Source organism: Monodelphis domestica, chromosome 8, assembly GCF_027887165.1.
Source record: "Monodelphis domestica isolate mMonDom1 chromosome 8, mMonDom1.pri, whole genome shotgun sequence".
Classification (NCBI taxonomy): domain Eukaryota; kingdom Metazoa; phylum Chordata; class Mammalia; order Didelphimorphia; family Didelphidae; genus Monodelphis; species Monodelphis domestica.
Genome location: NC_077234.1, coordinates 210,391,715 through 210,409,290, shown reverse-complemented (window position 1 = coordinate 210,409,290; position 17,576 = coordinate 210,391,715). Strand labels below are relative to the sequence as shown.

Genomic DNA, 17,576 nt, shown 5'->3' with positions numbered 1-17,576 from the left:
TATATAGTTCTCTAGGTGATCTATGGGAGTGCAGAAAAAAATATTAGAACTTTTTATATTTATTTAATAAGAAGGAAATTGAGCTTTACTCTAATAAATAGTTTGACACTGGAATCATTACCCAATCTGTATGTCAGTTGGCCATGTGTCATCTATGGTACTTGAGAGAGATGTGGAAGTTATACCTTCACTTATTTCTTTGTTCACTTAAAAAAAAACAACACCCTTACCTTCTGTCTTGCAATTAATTCTTAATGTCAGTTCCAAGACAGAAGAGTGGTAAGGGCTAGGCAGTTGGGGTTAAGTGACTTGCCCAGGGTCACATGGCTAGGAAGTGTCCTCTAAGCCACCTCGCTGCCCTTTGTCTACTTTTAGGGAACTATGATGTATTTCAGTTTGTGTGTGTTGAAGTAAGTACATTTATGTACCTTGTTTTTAAATTAATATTTTTTTTCAGTTACCAAGTATTTATTTTTTCTCCCTCCTCCTTCTCCATTTCCTGGGGGGAAAAGAAAGATGAAACTCTTGTAACAAGCATAGTCAAGAAAGCAAATTTCCCACTGGCCATGCCCCAAAATGTGGATCTTATTCTCCATGCTGGCCCCATCCCCTCTCTGTAATGAGATGGGCAGTTTTCTTTATCAACAGTTATGGATTGTATTGCCTAGCTTTAGCAAAATTAGCATTGATAAATGGGCAACTGGCTTAAAAAATAACTACAAAAATTGCATTAATGATGGGAATATAAGCAACAAGGATGCGGCAAAAATGATATCCTCCTACTTAGTACAAATGTTCATGAGTTACTTTATGAGGTAAATACCGTGTCAATCTAATCTGATAAATCAGCCAAAAAAAAACCTTGAGATTATCAAGGAAATTACTTGAAATATCTATTACTGTTAACAATGAACCTTGCCCTGAGTGTCTGTAATTCCTTGGGATATGCAGTAGGAAGCAGTAAACCAAGGTTTTCAAGGCTAATGAAACAGAATGACTATATTTCTGTCAGCAAAGAATTGTAATATTTTAGAGAAGACACTGAATTTTGTACTAGGAATAAAATGTCAAGATTGTAAAATATTGTTTATTTCATCTTGACCTCTTCTTATTTATTTTATTTTGTTTTTTTACCTAAATCAGTTTATAGGCAAATTCTCAAGATGGATCTTGCATTAAGGGACAACTTATATTCAAATCATCCTGAACGTTGACAAATAGGTCATCAGTAAAGTCAGTTCTGGGGCACAAAGACAATCCTTTCTGATATTGACCCCTTTTTAAAAAAGTTGTGTGAGTCAAGGTAGCTAGGAAACACAATGTAATAGAACACCAGAAGATCTGAGTTCAAATCCCACCTCAGATACTTCCTTGGTGTATGACCCTGGGAAAGTCACTTAATCCCAGTTACCTGGCCCTTACCACTCTGTTGCCTTAGAACTGATATTTAAGACCAGAAGATAAGGATTTTTAAAGCTGTATCTTATTTAATAATACAGTATTGCAGTGCTGCATGTGTATGATTTATTAAAAATTGACATGTGTTTGGGAAATACATGCCAACTTTGGTCCTTAAGTTGTTTGTTGGTTGGTGGCTGAGTATATACAATCCTGAAAAAAAAATGTACAGATGACTGGTTTAGAGGATAAAATGCTGATTCCTTAGACTGGTATTTAGATCCTCCATGTTCTGACTCTGACTTTTCTTTCTTTGAGTTATTTCCCATCACTCCTCTTCATGCATTCTATGTCTAGCCTAAATGGCCCCCTTGGTATTTCACAGATTCAACATTCCAACCCCCACATCACACACAAGGCCTTTCCTCTTCTCTGGAATGTGCTACCTCCTTCTCTTGCCTGTCAGAATCCTTTATTCCAAAGCCTAAGGCAAGGAACCTCCTTTCTTGATTCCCCCTGTTATGTTGTCTTTTTGGTGAGGTTCTTTTTCCAAAATCACTTTAACTTCTGATTGCCTCCATTTCCTCAGCTGTAAAATGGGCATAATAATACCTATCTCTTGATCAAATGAACTGATATTTATAAAATACTTAGGACAGTGCCTGGAGCACAGTAGGTGCTTAATAAATGCTTGCTTATGTCCTCACTTTTTAGGAGATCTTTGGAAACTGGGGTAGTTGAGTTTGAGATGGGCCAGTTTTACCCACCAAGATAATTATTTTAAGTTTGTTACTTGGTCTGAGAGGGTTACAATGAATATGACTTGCTTCATTGGGTAATTGGTGAGAAAGCTGGCAGGAAAAGAATGAATAGGAACGCATCTTTTTATTGAGAAATTATAATTCTAATTTTGACTTCTGGATGGAAACCACTCAGAAAGACCTTTTTTTCTTCTTATTTCCTCTATTTACAATTCTCAAAATAGCCAGCATTTATATGGTGCTTGTAGATTTGCAAAATGCTTTACAATGTTCTCATTTTATCTTTTCAACAATGTCCATTTTATAGCTGAGGAAACTGAGGCAGATAGGAGTCAAATGCCCTAATACGTGTCTGAGGCAAAATTTGAACTTGAGTCTTAATGATTCCAGACCCAGCACTATCCATTGAGCCACCTAGCTATCGCTCTCTTTCCTCGCCCTGATAAGAAAAATGGTTGTGATGGGGGTGGGGGTGGCAGGAATGATTAATGTGAGAAAGATGATATTCTAGATACTGCCCTCTTTGCTTCCTTCTTTCTCTCCTCGGGTCTTTCCTCCCTCCTCACCCCAGCCATACAGTTATTCAGAGCCCAGGCTGGCGTCTGTCCCATCTCCCCTATCATGTTGAGATGTCTGTCACTGCAATCAGCTTTTGCTTTTGGAGTTCTCAGTGTAGCAAAACTCCTCATTGCAGCAAAATCTTAATTGAAAAAGGCTGATGAAAACTTATCAACTTTGTATGTTTATGATGAGACAGACTATATCCCCACTATACACTTAACATTTACTGGTATTCCTTGTCATGTGGTGGGGACTTGGTGTGTTTCCTGGTATCAGCCTCACTTTTGATTGTTCCTTTTTAAAACCAAGGCCAGTCACACTGGATGTCTACAGGAAACAATCTTGCATCTAAAGAAAACAATTGTACCGGCACTTTTCCTGGCACCTTTCTTATACTTACCCTGTTTCCTGGCAACAAGGTCAAAAATGCCCAGGGCAGCTAATGGGTTTCAGTGCCTCTGTACCCTCTTGCTCTTCTGTGGTGCCCAGTTGGTTTTGAAAAAATTGGGAGTTGGGGATGGGAAAGCAACTAAAACCAATAAACATCAAATACCTACTATGTGTCAAGCGCTGTGCTAAAGGGTAAAAAACACTTAATCCCTGACTAAAAGGAGACTTTTCTCCTCAGTTATGGCAAAGATTAACCCATCTCTGGTCATCTAGACCCACCCACTCATTTTTTCTGAAGAGGAAACTGAGACAGGGCTTCCCAGGTTCTGTTTGTGGAGTTGGTTTCATTATGTTCTTGAAGACAAGAAGAAATATAATTTCAGTGGTCCCTTGATCATTTAATCTAACCAGGTGTGCAGAGAGTGGAAAATTCTATTCCTTGAAGCCTCTTTGCTAGCCTTGCCTATCAGTTAGTTCCTTCTCTTCTGTTGTTGCAGCTCAGTGACATCTTCCTCTGGTCTCTGCCATCCGTTACCTTGAATTTAGTTTTTAGTGGTATTTAGGATTTTAGAAAGGAAAATTAAAAACAACAGAGCTTTAAAAAAACAAATAGCCCCCACTTTCTGTCTTATAATTGATCCTAAGTATTCATTCCAAGGCAGGAGAGCAATAAGGGCTAGGCAATTGGGGTCAAGCAACTTGCCCAGGGTTACACAGCCAGGAACTGTCTGAGGGTAGATTTGAACCCACAACCTCCCATATCCAGGCCTGACTCTCTATCCACTGAGTCACCTAGCTGCCCCTGCAGTATAAGTGTCTTTCACATTTGTGGTCTCTCCTAGCAGGCGCTGTGAAAATGCAATTAGGGAGTTAAAACATGGATTCTGGAAACTAGTAGGGATGGCAAGTTGTAACAAGGGATCCTGGTGAGTCTCGCTAAAGTGATGTTCTTTATGGTTCATCATGCATTTAATTATGGCTTAAAGCCACACTGGAAAACTTCGAGCGTTTGGTTTTTAGATTACTTGGATAAAAGACATTCTTGGAATTCTCCCCTAACCCTCAAGGAAATACTCATTTGATACCTTCTTTGCTTGGGATTGTGGCAGGAAGGCAAGATAAGGAACTTGCTATGCTTTGGGGTTACTGATACGGTCATTTCTCTAACACCACGTGCTGTGTCAGTTTTCTCCGAAAACCCTTTTTCCCTTTTGTTTAGACCACATCCCACTCTTCCTCCAGACACACTTCCAGTCATCTTCGCCAAGCAATAAAGAATCTATTAAGAAATTAGCAGTATCTCAAAGCTAAGTTGGAGTATTATCCTGATTTCTTTTCTGCTTTTTGGAGAGGGGCCTTTTGAAAGAGCACAATGTTGAGCTCATAAAAATCTAGCTGGAATGTTTGTTTTATTGCAATTGTGCTCAAAAGTAGCTCCAAAAGTAACAGCTACTATATGTATGTAGATACATAGGGTAAAATATATAGCACTTTAATAGAGTTTATATAATAGCTACTGTATGTATACATAGGGTAAAATACATCGCATTTTAATAGTTTATAAAATACTTTCTTCCTAATGGCCCTGTGAAAGCTGAGATCCAGAAACTAAATGACCTGTTTATGTTCACAGTTAGCACATGATCTTAACCCAATGATGACAATGATTATAGGAATTCTTGATGATTTCTTTGAATACTGGAAGGTAGAAACTTGCTTGCGGAGTCTCTTCTCTGTTACAATGTTTAATTTCTGGATGAAGATTTTCTTTTATAGTAGTTTAATCCTTAGGAGTTGGGAGAAATTTCTGAGTCCAGTCTGCTAAATTTTGCAAATGAAGAAGTTGAGAGCCAGGCACAATGGCTGTCCTTGATGAGCCCAACAAAGGGGTCTTTAGAGTCTGTTTCCTTTTGCTCCCCAAAGACAAGGAGAAACATAATTTCTGAGTCCCTTTGTCATCTGACATTTAGTGACTGTGATGAGCATAAACACAAAAGACCACCCTGAAGATAACTGCAATTTATGTGCTAGCATCTGTGGCAGAGAATTAAGAGGAAATTCTACCAATAACTTAACAGGATCTTCCAAGTCAATGGTATTTGATATTTAGTGACCTCAGTGCTTACATGAGCATGGAGGAGGAAAGTCTGGGCTCAGGTTTGAAAAGCAAAAAGATCAACGATATGTAGACAGTACATGGCAGGTTCTTGATATGAGTCACATAAGTTGAAGCTTTCTGTGTATGACTAGGTCATCAGTCAGCTAGAGTAAATATCAAAATTGCCCTGAAATTAGATTATTACTCTGATGTTAGCAAAAATAGTAACTTTGATTATTATCGTTTCCTGCCAAGCTTTGCTGAGATAAGGCAGAGACTACAATCAGGAATTCAAAAGAGCCCAGAAACTAGCTTAGTTTGCAAACCCTTGATTTCTGTTCTTTTAATTGTTTGTTTTTTTTAAGTGGAAGGATATAGCAGCTAAGGGCAACACTGGTTTAGAACACAATTCTATATATATCTTTTGACCCAGAAATACCACTGTTAGGTTTATTTCCTAAGGTGATCAAGAAAAAAGACAAAGAAGCTATGTGTTCTAAGTGATTTATAACAACTTTTTGTGGAGGCAAAGAACTGGAAACTGAAGGGTTGCTCATCAGTTGGAGAATGACTGAACAAGTTATAGTATATAATTGTAATAGAATATTGTTGTGCTTTAGAAGTGACAAACAAGATGATCTCAAAAAATCCTGGAAACACATATGACATTATGCAAAGTGAAGTGAGCAGAACCAGGAAATATTAAACACAGTAACAACAATAATGTATGATGATCAACTGTGAATGACTGACTTAAGTACTATCAGCAAGGTGAGGATCCAGGACAGCTCCAAAGGAGTCATGACAAAAAAGGTTATCTACCACCATAGGAGCAGATGAAGTCCAAATGCAGATTCAAACATATCCATTCTTCACTTTATTTCCTCTGAGGATTTTTCTCTAATGTAGGCAATATGTGTGTTGTTTCACAACCTGACAAACAGGGAAACATGTATTGCATGATTTTACATATATATATAAAACCTATATCATATTACCTGCCTTCCTAGGAAAGGAAGAAAGTTGGGAGGGAAGGAGAGAAAAAGGGAGGGAGAGAACATGTAATTTGGAAAATTTTTAAATTAAAAAATAGTTTAATGCTGTGCCCAGATGTGATAGCACATATCATTTTGGGAAGTTCTGAGCTGCAGCAGAGCAAAAACCAACTGCGTCCTGTCAAAATTAAGTCTGACACTAATATGATAAGCCCCTGGGCTGGACCAACCCACATCAGGAAAACTAAGCTTCCATCTGGATCAATATTCTTTTTGTTCAGTTATTTCTAACTCTTCATGACACCATTTTGGGTTTTCTTGGCAAAGATACTGCAATTGTTTGCCATTTCCTTCTCCAGTTCATTTTGCAAATGAAGAAACTGAGGTAAGCAGGGTTAAGTGACTTGTCCAGGGTCACCCAGCAAGTAAGTGTCTGAAGCTAGATTTGAACTCAAAAAGTTGAGTCTTCTTGACTCCAGGCCTGGCATTCTATCCACTGAACTGCCTAACTGCCTAGCTAATCAGGCTCAGGCAACTGAGTGGCTATCGTACAGTTGATGTACACTGTATCTTTAGTTACAAGAAAAATGCAATGGAGAGTGGAAAAATATTGCAATGAATATTACCTCTTAAAATAGTGAAAGCCCTGGAAATAAAAACAAGTATATTGGAAAACCCAGCAGTAGAATATCTACTCAAACTCATCCTAATATGATTTATAGATGAAATGAAAGGAGGACAACAAAGAGGAGAAAAATAGAAAATATATATCCATATCTCTATATTTATCTATTTTCATCATGGACAATGGAAATATCACATTTGGATCTGAACACCCTGATTTGAATCTGAACAACTGATTTGTTGAAGTCACACTTTAGAAAAGAAAATCTATTTAATGAATTAATTTAGAATGTTTTTCCATGGTCATATGATTAATATTCTTTCCTTCCCCTTTCCTCCCCCTTCCCCAAGCTGACAAGCAATTCCACTGGGTTATACATGTATCATTGTTCAAAACCTATTTCTATATTATTAATATTTGCAATAGAGCTATCATGTAAAGTCAGAATCCCCAATCATATACCCATCAAACCACGAGATTGATCATATGTTTTAGAAAAGAAAATCTAGAAGTAATGTCTCGATCAGACCAAGTGCTTATTTGAGGAGAGCTATGCTGCAAGTGATCGTTTTGAGAGCTTTTAAGGGTTGCTTTACAAGATCTCAGGACAGGGAAGATTCCAAAGAGTAAAATAAATCACAGATATTATTATTTCCAAAGATGGTGATTGAGAAGCCTTAAACCCACATGCTTACTTTCTCATATTTATAAAGCCTTTTTGAGAGGGAAATACTCATGTTATCTAGGATGAAAATATAGGAACAGAGGCAACGAGGTGGATCATTCAATAGCATACCAGGTCCTGAATTCTGGCCTCGGCACTTCCTACTTCTTTGATCCTGGTCCTGGACAAATTACTTAACTCCAAGTGGAATTACCACTCTTCTGCCTTGAAACTGATACTTGTATTGTTTCAAAGATAGAAGATAAGAGAAAGGAAGAAGGAAGGGAGGGAAGGAAGGAAGGAAGGAAGGAAGGAAGGAAAGGAAGGAAAGGAAAGGAAGGAAGGAAGGAAGGAAAGGAAGGAAAGGAAAGGAAAGGAAAGGAAAGGAAGGCACTGGAAAGGAATCAGTCACAGGGGACTAAAAGGTGCACAGAATATAATAACTCACTGTTTTTTCTTTATAGAAATAGCTCTTTAAAGTCTTGGATAGTTATAACCACAGTAGTAATTCACTTCCCTCTACTAGTTTTTAACATCAAGTAAGGGAGATGTGTTTGTTTGTGGGTCAACTAGTTTGTTCACTGGATAGAGTGTGGGCCCTAGAGTCCAGAAGAACTGAGTTCAAATCCAGTCTCAGACACATACTAGCTGTGTGATCTTGGGAAAATTACCTAACTCTGCCTCAGTTTCTTTATCTGTAAAATGAGCTGGAGAAGGAAATAACAAGTCACTCTAGTATTCTAGCCCAGAAAACCCCAAATGGGATCACAAAGAGTCAGGCACAAGTGAAAGAACTGAACAACAAAAATGATTGTTTGAAGTTGTTCATTCATTCGCCACTGTGTCCCATTTTGTGATTATTTTGAATAGAACTTCCTTTTCTAATATTGCCCTCTGGATTTTATTGTTTTATAGCACTAATCTTTTGTGTAGTTTTATTTTCTATTATGCTACTTTATTGAATCAGTTGTTTCTTTGCTGTTTATCAACCATTATTTTAAGTAAATCATGTCATCAGTAAATAGTGAGAGTTTTGACTACTCTTTGCCAGTTCTCATACCTTGAATTTCTTTCTCTTTTCACATCACCATTGTTAGCATTTCTGGAAATATGACAAATAACAGAAAAGAAAAAAGGTATTATTCTTTTGCTCTTGTGTTTATTTTGAAAACTTCTAGTATAGGTTCAGGGAGAAGAAAGATTCCTTTTAAATTGTGAGGCCTTCCTTCTCCTTTGTTCTATTATTATGTAGGTAACATCAAGCATAGAGCATCATGGAGATCCTGATTATTCAAAAAATTGGCCAGCAACCATAAAAGAAGGAACTAAGTGAATTAAAAGTGTGTACTGTTTATATTCTTTGAAGAGCTTAAAAAAAACTTAACCAAATGAGGCCTCTCAAAACAAACCCAGAAACTACAGGAACATAATTAGAAAACACCTTTTACACAAAGTCAAAGCTAAATAATTGAAGAAATATTAATTGTTCATGGATGGACAGAGCCAATGTAATTAAAATGGCAATCTACATCAACTACTCTATTCAATGCAATTCCAATTAAGTTGCCAAAAATTATATATTGAGCTAGAAAAAAATAATAAAATTCATTTGGAAGAACAAAAGAATATCAAAAGAATTAATGAAAAAAATTTAAGGAAGGATGTCTAGCAGTACTAGATTTTAAATTGTATTATGAAGCAGCAATTAAGAAAAGTAGTACTGGCTAAAAAATACAAAGGTTAATTAGTGGAACAGGAAATAAAACAAATAGTAGTAAAAGATTATAGTAAACTTATATTTGATAAAAGCAGAGATCTATTTTTGGAGGATAAGAAATTGCTATTTGGTAAAAATTGTTGGAACAACTGGAAATTAGTTTGGCAGAAACTAGGCATAGACCAAATATTTTACACCATTCAGTAAGATAAGATCAGAATGGATATAAGATCTAGACATAAAAGGAGATATCATAAGTTAATTAGAACAGGGAACATATTACTTATCAGATTTATGGACAAGAAAGGAATTTGAGTCAGTCAGATAGATATCATTGTGTAAAATGGATGGTTTTGAGTATATTATATTGAAAAGATTTTGTACAAATAAAACAAATATTGCCAAGTTTAGAAGGAAAGCAGAAAATTGGGGGAAACTTAATTAGTCTCTCAGATAAAGGATTAATATCTAAAACATAGAGAACTTTGTCAAATTAAGGGTTATAAGAGTCATCCCCCAATTGATAAATGGGCAAAAGATGTGAACTGAAAATCTACAGAAGAAATCAAAGCCATCAATAAAAGCATGAAAAAATGCTCTAAATCACCATGTATTAGAGAAATGCAAACCAAAAACAATCCTGAGATTGGCTAAAATGGCCAAAAAAAGGAAAAGTTTGCATACCTTTAGATCCAGCAACACAATTGCTGGGTCTGTATCCCCAGGAAATTGAGAGAAAAGGGAAATAACCTGTATGCTCCAAAATATTTATAGCAGTTCTTTGTGGTGACAAAGAACTGGGAATTGAGGGGATATCCATCAACTGGGGAATGACTAAATAAATTGTGATATATGATTGTGATAGAATACTACTGTGTCACAAGAAATGATTAACAGATTAAATTTTTTTTAACTTGGAAAGAACTAAATAGGATAATGAACAGTGAAATGAGTGGAACCAAATGAACTATATATATATATATATATATATATATATATATATATATATATATATATATATATACATATATATGTAGCTACAGATTTAATACTTGAAGAATAAATTGTGGATGTCACCACCAGAAAGTGAACTGAAAATGGAAACATGAAAGATATTATATATATATATATATATATATATATATATATATATATATCCCCAGTGCCTTCTGTTATGCAGGGAAGTGATAGAGGCACTAAAATACTTATAAATAAATTCTACTCATTTAAAAAAATGAGAGAGTTTGAGGAAAATTGGAAAAAAATAAAAGCATTGCAGAAAATTTATAAAAGAAAGATTAATAAGTGGGAGTGGGAAAAATTCCAAAAACTCACAGAAGAAAATAACACATTAAAGATTAGAATTGGGCAAGGGGAAGTTGACAATGTCTTAAGACAATAAGAAATATTAAACTAAATAAAAATTTATAAGAGTATATGAAGCATCTTATTACAGAAATAACTGACCTGAAAAACAGATTGAGAAGAGACAACATAAGAATTCTTGGACTATGTGAAAGTTATGATTTTTTAAATGGAATTTAGAGAATGTACTTCGAGATGACATTAAATAAAATTGCCCTGTAGTTTTGAAACTAAAAAATACAATAGAACTTGAAAGAATCCATTGAGACTCCAACAGGAAAACTTGCAGGAAAATTATAACTAAGTTTTGTAACTCCCAAGTTAGGGAGAAAATACCATAAGCAACAAGAAAGAAACAATTTAATTACTGTAGTGCTACAATCAGGATGACAAAATTTAGCAACTTCTACATTAAGACAATGAAGGGAATAGAATACAGTATTTCAAAGACTAAATTAAAAAGCATTTGTTAAGGGCTTGCTATATGCCAAGCAATGTATTGAATGCTGGGAGAAGGAGGAGGCAGTGTAAATATAAAGAATTAAATAATCCCTAGTCTCAGAAATTTGTATTCTAACAAGAGACATATAAATTTATGGAAGTATGCACAAAATAACTATAAAGAGAGCAAATACAAATGAAATCAAAATAATTAAATTTGAGGTACTTAGGAGAGAAGTTGGTGCTTGACCTTTGTCTTGAAGGAAGAAGGAGATTCCCTGAAGTGGAGGGGAGGAAGGAATCCATTCCAGGCAGAGAATTTATTCCATGTATTATTCAAAATAAACACAGGGGCAAAACAGAGATGCCCTCTTTCCCATTTCTGTTGTTTGGCATACTTCTAGAAATGCTAACAGTATTGATGTGAAAAGAGAAGAGAAGCTTGAAAATGGAGTTTATGTGAGGAACACAGAGAAGACTAGTTTGACTGGATTGCAATGACTGAAATGGAAAGCAATGTGAGGTATACCTTGTACAATGAAGCTAAACTGTGATGACATGGAGTGGATGGCAATATATTGAGTTACTACTCTATTTATCTGGGATAAGCTGTAGAGTTGGACAGTGTTTGGGGCCCAAAATCAGATAGGAAGTGGATTGGGCTTGCTTGTATTTGTTAAATTACGCATTACTTCCAGTGATTTAAGTTTCCTCACTACAGCAGAACTGTCTTTATTGCTACCACTCTCTCAATAACACTACATGACTGTGAGTCATAGAACATCATGATCTTGGGAAAAGAAATGACAAATACTCCAAACGTCAATGGAAAGATGCACGACAGACAAAAAATAGGCTACAACATATTGCCAACAGTAATTGGCATGTAAGAGAGGGCTTAAAATACATTATGGAGGACACATAACTCAAAAAAGAAAAAGAGTGTTTGTAGAGACAAATGGATAGCCTACGTGTCAAACTGATTCCTTTAAGCTACTAAAAAACACACAAGAAATACTTCTAGTGCATTTCATAGAATTTCTAAAGAGGATTTATTGGAAAACAAACAAGACTTACAGAATGAGAAGGCATATAGAAGTCGTATCTGTCAGTGAAGGGATGTACCTATATCAAATGAATACTTTCTTTTTTTTCTTAAGCCCATACCTTCTTAGAATTGATACAAGTATTGGTACTAAGGCAGAAGAGTGCAATGAACTAAGCAATGAGGGTTAAGTGACTTGCCCAGGGTCACACAGCTAGGCAGTGTCTGAGATTAGATTTGAACCCAGGTCCTCCCAACCCCAGGCCTGGCTCTGTATCCATTGATGCACCAATGAATACTTTCAATCTGCTAAATTACTAATCCATAGCTTAGTCTGGGTTAGCAAACTGTTTGTTGAATAAATATGGTTATAAGGCTTCACAAAAAGAGAAAGATAGCATTGGAATACACATAGTTGAGGGATGGGACAGCTCCTAGAGAGGTTGAGTTGGGTTATGAAGAACCAGTCGGATTTGAATTGGGCAGCACCACAGCACAAACCTAGGCATTTTAGAATTTCTTTGGGTAAAATCTGTTGTTGTAAATTTGCTGAAACGTGTTGATCTGGGAGGATAGTAGGTATTCAGAAGTAACAGATGGAAACTTAATTATTTTTCTAGTATATCCACCTAACTAAAATTTCATAGCAGTCAGTAAGTCTTTCCAAATTGTACACGGGCTGCCTCTCCTTATGGTGAATGATGAAAGGTGATTATGGGAAACTTATCAGCATATAAAGAGATGGCCCAACCAGAGTTTATCATATAAAAGGCTGATATTCTTTGGGTTGGAGACATATGGAAAAGTGACCTGAAAAATGTAAAATAATGTAGTATAAAGATAAAAATCTCACTTTCTCAAAACTTCCTAGAGTAGCTAGACCCTGATTAAAATGTAATTGATAGATGTTTAACAAAATAACAAAGAATACCATACAACATAGTGTTAATTTGTAGTTTTTTAAGCCAGCATGTGGCTAGAAGGGATCTATTTCTATTTAAATTTGATGCCATCTATATAGTAAATACATTTTACTTGCATAGGTTCTGCTAGCTTTGACTTAATTCTGTGTTTGGTCTCTTCTTCTCTTATCACTTCAATAATATATTTAAATACTTAATCCAGGGGGTTCTCAGTTAACATTTTAATAATGGTGTTACCATAATAATAATTGTAATAAATAATTAAATTATATGTCAACAGTAGTTAACATTTGTATGTTTCTTTAAAGTTTGCAAAATAATTTTACACAAATTAATTCGTTATCTATGAGATAGATGCCATTATTCTTTCCCATTTAACAGATGATGAAACTGAGGCTGAGAGTGACTTGCCCAGGATTATACTGGTAGTGAGTGGATGAGGCAGGATTTGAACTCTAGGTCTTCCTGACTCCAAGTCCTGCCCTCTTTCCACTATGCCACCTACTTGCCCAAGATGATGTGAGATATTATACCATACTCAATGTGCTCCACTTTAAGCATTCACTTTTGTTGAAAATATAAAGAAATATTGGGACCTTTTACCATCTCACCTTTCAAAATTGTCTGAAAAATAGGAAATAAGGGAACTAAAACTTTCCTATTTATAGCAATGATTGTGGAAAGTACCTGCCAGTTATTTATGCTTCTCCATTCTTAGTCTTTGTGCTTCTTGTGTATCTAACTCAATTGTGAATATTAAGTAGTTGTCCCTCTCCCACTCAAAATTTTACTATCATTTTATTTTATACTATATTATAGTATAAATTATATTATGTTGTATTTCATTATTAATTTATTACTATTAAAATTTTTATCTATTCATTTTATTTTTCTATCATTTCCCTAAATGAAGTAATCTTACTTGAAATCAAAATGGAAAGTGTAGAAAGTTGGGTAGTAGCAATTGATGGCTGCAAGTAGACAGTTGCCCAGTTCTACAATCATGACTGCTAAATTATGTAATGTGCTCAGAGGAAGAGAGTTAATGGTTGGACTCACTAAACTGTATAATTAAGGCTTTTTTCCCCCTCAGTTCCAAAATGCTTGAAGTGGTTTGAGCAAAACGAGATTGTTTCTTGTTTTCCTCTGGAGTGTAACAAATATAAAGGACGCTGGTGACAATTAAAAGTGTGAGGGCATAGTCCAAGTTGACAGGTAGAGCTAGGAATATTTTGGAGGAGTGTAGCTGGTGGGAATAAAGGAGTCATTTGGTTGCTTTTGGTCTGAGCAATATTAGCACAACTGAGGCTCTATTCCCCTTCCTTCAGCCTTCCCAGTCTTCATAGAACAAAAATGAACTCTTCCAAATATAAGAAAGAAATGGAAGCACTTTTCTTTCATAGCATTGTTAAAATGTATAATTTGATTGGTTTACAAATGTGTGTGATTTGGCAGGCATTAATCAAGAATGAGTACTGAAGGTGATTCCATCAATGCTGACTGATGCCACTTGTGCATGAGGCACTGTGCTAGGTGGGAACCTTCAGGAATTTTTCAGCTAATAGAGGAGGGGATAAAATATTATATATGAACAAATTATTACATTACAAATATATTGTATTATATATGAACAAATATAATGCAGAGTCAGGAGTTAAGTGTTTCTAAGAGATATATATACAAGAACTTTGTTGAATGATGATCACATCTTATAATTTTGGGAAATGTTATGTTGAAAATTGTTATTACATGTAATTGGGAAAATATTGAAAGAAAATAATTATGTTAATCATGTTGGTTACCTTTCATTTGGTTTTTGTCCTATTTATGATCATGTACCTTTTAAATAAGGGAAAATAGTGTCTAGCAAAAGTTTAGTTAATGGATAATTAAGCTGAACTGTTGATCGGTGCTTTGTGTAGATGCATCTTAACATTTGGGTAAGATGGGCCTCAAGGAGGACAATTAGTAGTAGGAAATCAATTCTATACACGAGTTAAGCATGAAAATTATTCTATTTTATTTACAGCATTAAAATGAACATTGGCAAAAATAGGTGGATTATCAAATCAAATGCAGCTCCCAGAAAACTTTTGTTACAGTAAAAAAAAATATGGCACATGGTAAGCACTTAATAAATGCTTGTTTAAAGGGCAACTAGGTGGCTTAGTCGATTGAGAGCCAGGCCTGAAGATGGGACATCCTTGGTTCAAATCTAGCCTCAGATACATCCTAGCTTTGGAAAAGTCACTTAACCCCAGTTGCCCAGCCCTTACTGCTTTTCTGCCTTGGAACTAATCATTCTAACACAGAAGGCAAGAGTTTTTAAAAATAAATAAATGTGTATTGACTGATTGACAATTGTCCTTTAGAAACTAGATTTTATCCTGAAGTAGATTCTCAGCATTTGGATGTGTTCTCATGAATATATGATATTTTTCTGTTGCTTGATTCTGAATGTGTTTTCCCCCTTTCTTATATTTCAGGACTCATCGTGGGGGTGATTCTGCGGTACGGCATTCCTGCTACCAGTGGCCATGATAAGTCTCTCAGCTGTTCTCAAGAAGACAGACCATTCAGTACTCTGCTAGTCAATGTCAGTGGGAAGTTCTTTGAGTATACGTTAAAAGGAGAAATTAGCCCTGGAAAGATCAATAATGTTGAGCAGAATGACATGCTGAGAAAGGTCAGTTGGACTTGGCAAACCTTCATTGTTGGGATTGTCTTGCCTTCCTCTTCTAAGTGGAGTAAAATTACCTTCTAATGGAATAGCAGTGGTCTTCCAACCTCATTTTTAGGGTAATAGGTTCGAATTTAAGAGACAAATGGGAACTTAAAGGGCATCTACTAGAATGCCCCTGTTTTTTTAATTATTGCTATTATAACTCAGATGTTTCTTATTCTTTCCAATTACAATTGGAGAATTGAGACTCGTAGAGGTTAAGTGACTTGCCAAAGGTCACATAATTAGCAGAGCACAGATTTGAGCCTGTGTGTTCTTGACTATACACCCAATACTCGTTGCATTTGGACCATTCTTTCTCTATAGTCTAGAGTTCTAATGATTGGAAAGTTAACACCTATACATGCACACCTTTTCTTACCCCTTAGTCTGATGGTACAGAGAATCAAAATTCAATCCATCACTTCCTAATGCCCTTCTTTTCCTTCTTCCTTTCCTTTTTTCTTCCTCTCTCCTCTCCTCCCTTTCCTTTTTACTTCCTCTTCTTCCTCACTTCCTTCCTCTCTCCCTCTTTGTCTCTTTTTTTTGTTTGTTTGTTTCTATACCTTTCTTCTCCTTTGTCAACCTAAATCTAAGTAGGATACAGATTTCCTGTTAAGGTTTTCTGTTCAGGAAAATGATACTAAATAGCTTTTTTTAATGAATAAAATTTTTATTTGGTCAATTTCAAACATTATTCCTTGGATAGAAAAATGATTTTCTATTCCTCCCTCCCCGCCTGCCTCCCCTCCAATAGCCAATGTGCAATTCCACTGGGTCCTTGATTTGAACCCATTTCCATGTTGTTGGAATTTGCACTAGGATGTTCATTTAAAGTCTACATCCCCAGTCATATCCCTTCAACCCTTGTAGTAAAGCAGTTGTTTTTCTTTGGTGTTTTTACTCCCACAGTTTTTCCTCTGAATGTGGATAGTGTTTTTTCTCCTAGATCCCTGCAGATTGTTAAGGACATTGCATTGACACTAATGGAGGAGTCCATTACCTTCGATTATACCACAGTGTGTCAGTCTCTGTGTACAACGTTCTCCTGGTTCTGCTCCTCTCACTCTGCATCACTTCCTGGAGGTTGTTCCAGTCTCCATGGAACTCCTCCACTTTATTATTCCTTTGAGCACAATAGTATTCCATCACCAACATATACCACAATTTGCTCAGCCATTCTCCAATTGATGGGCATCCCCTCGATTTCCAGTTTTTGGCCACCACAAAGAGCGCAGCTATGAATATTCTTGTACATGTATTTTCCTTATTATCTCTTTCGGGTACAGACCCAGCAGTGCTATGGTTGGATCAAAGGACAGACATTCTTTTATCACCCTTTGTGCATAGTTCCAAATTGCCCTCCAGAATGGTTGGATCAGTTCACAACTCCACCAGCAATGAATTAATGTCCGACTTTGCCACATCCCCTCCAGCATTCATTACTTTGCATAGCTGTCATGTTAGCCAATCTGCTAGGTGTGAGGTAATACCTGTAATATTTATTGGGAAAGGAAATAGGATAGGAAAACAGGGGGATAATGGGAGGTTTGTAGCAGGGGATGGAGGAGTTAAGGGGAGAGAGGGAACACTGCTTGGTGAGGCAAGGGAGGAAGATGCCCCCTGCTGAGAGGAAACCGCAGGGGTCCAATGAGGTTTGTTTGTCTTTAAATGACTAAAACTGAAGTTCAGCTCCCTCTATGACCAGAAAAGATAGTCCACTTATCTGACTGCAAATTTAAATAATATAAAGTTTAATAATCCAGTTGGAATTGGAGTTTTTCCTTAGCTTCAGAGTATAGGGCCAGGCCCTAGACGCTGGCGGAGGGTTTGTCCCACTCCCGTCTACTCTCTTTGCTCTAATTCAGAAT

The 17,576-nt window shown here is 36.1% G+C and overlaps 1 protein-coding gene across 7 annotated transcripts in view; it reads left to right on the top strand.

The window, feature by feature from the left end:
* Window positions 1-17,576, top strand: part of SLC9A7 (solute carrier family 9 member A7) — a 250,945-nt gene that overhangs the window by 78,741 nt on the left and 154,628 nt on the right. For all 7 annotated transcript variants that reach the window (XR_008913913.1, XR_008913912.1, XR_008913911.1 and 4 more), the window contains exon 2: window positions 15,470-15,669. Coding sequence is in view for 4 of the 7 variants with exons in the window: in XM_056807133.1 (XP_056663111.1) it covers window positions 15,470-15,669 (200 nt within the window). In the remaining 3 variants the exon portion in view is untranslated. The remainder of the gene's footprint in view (window positions 1-15,469; window positions 15,670-17,576) is intronic.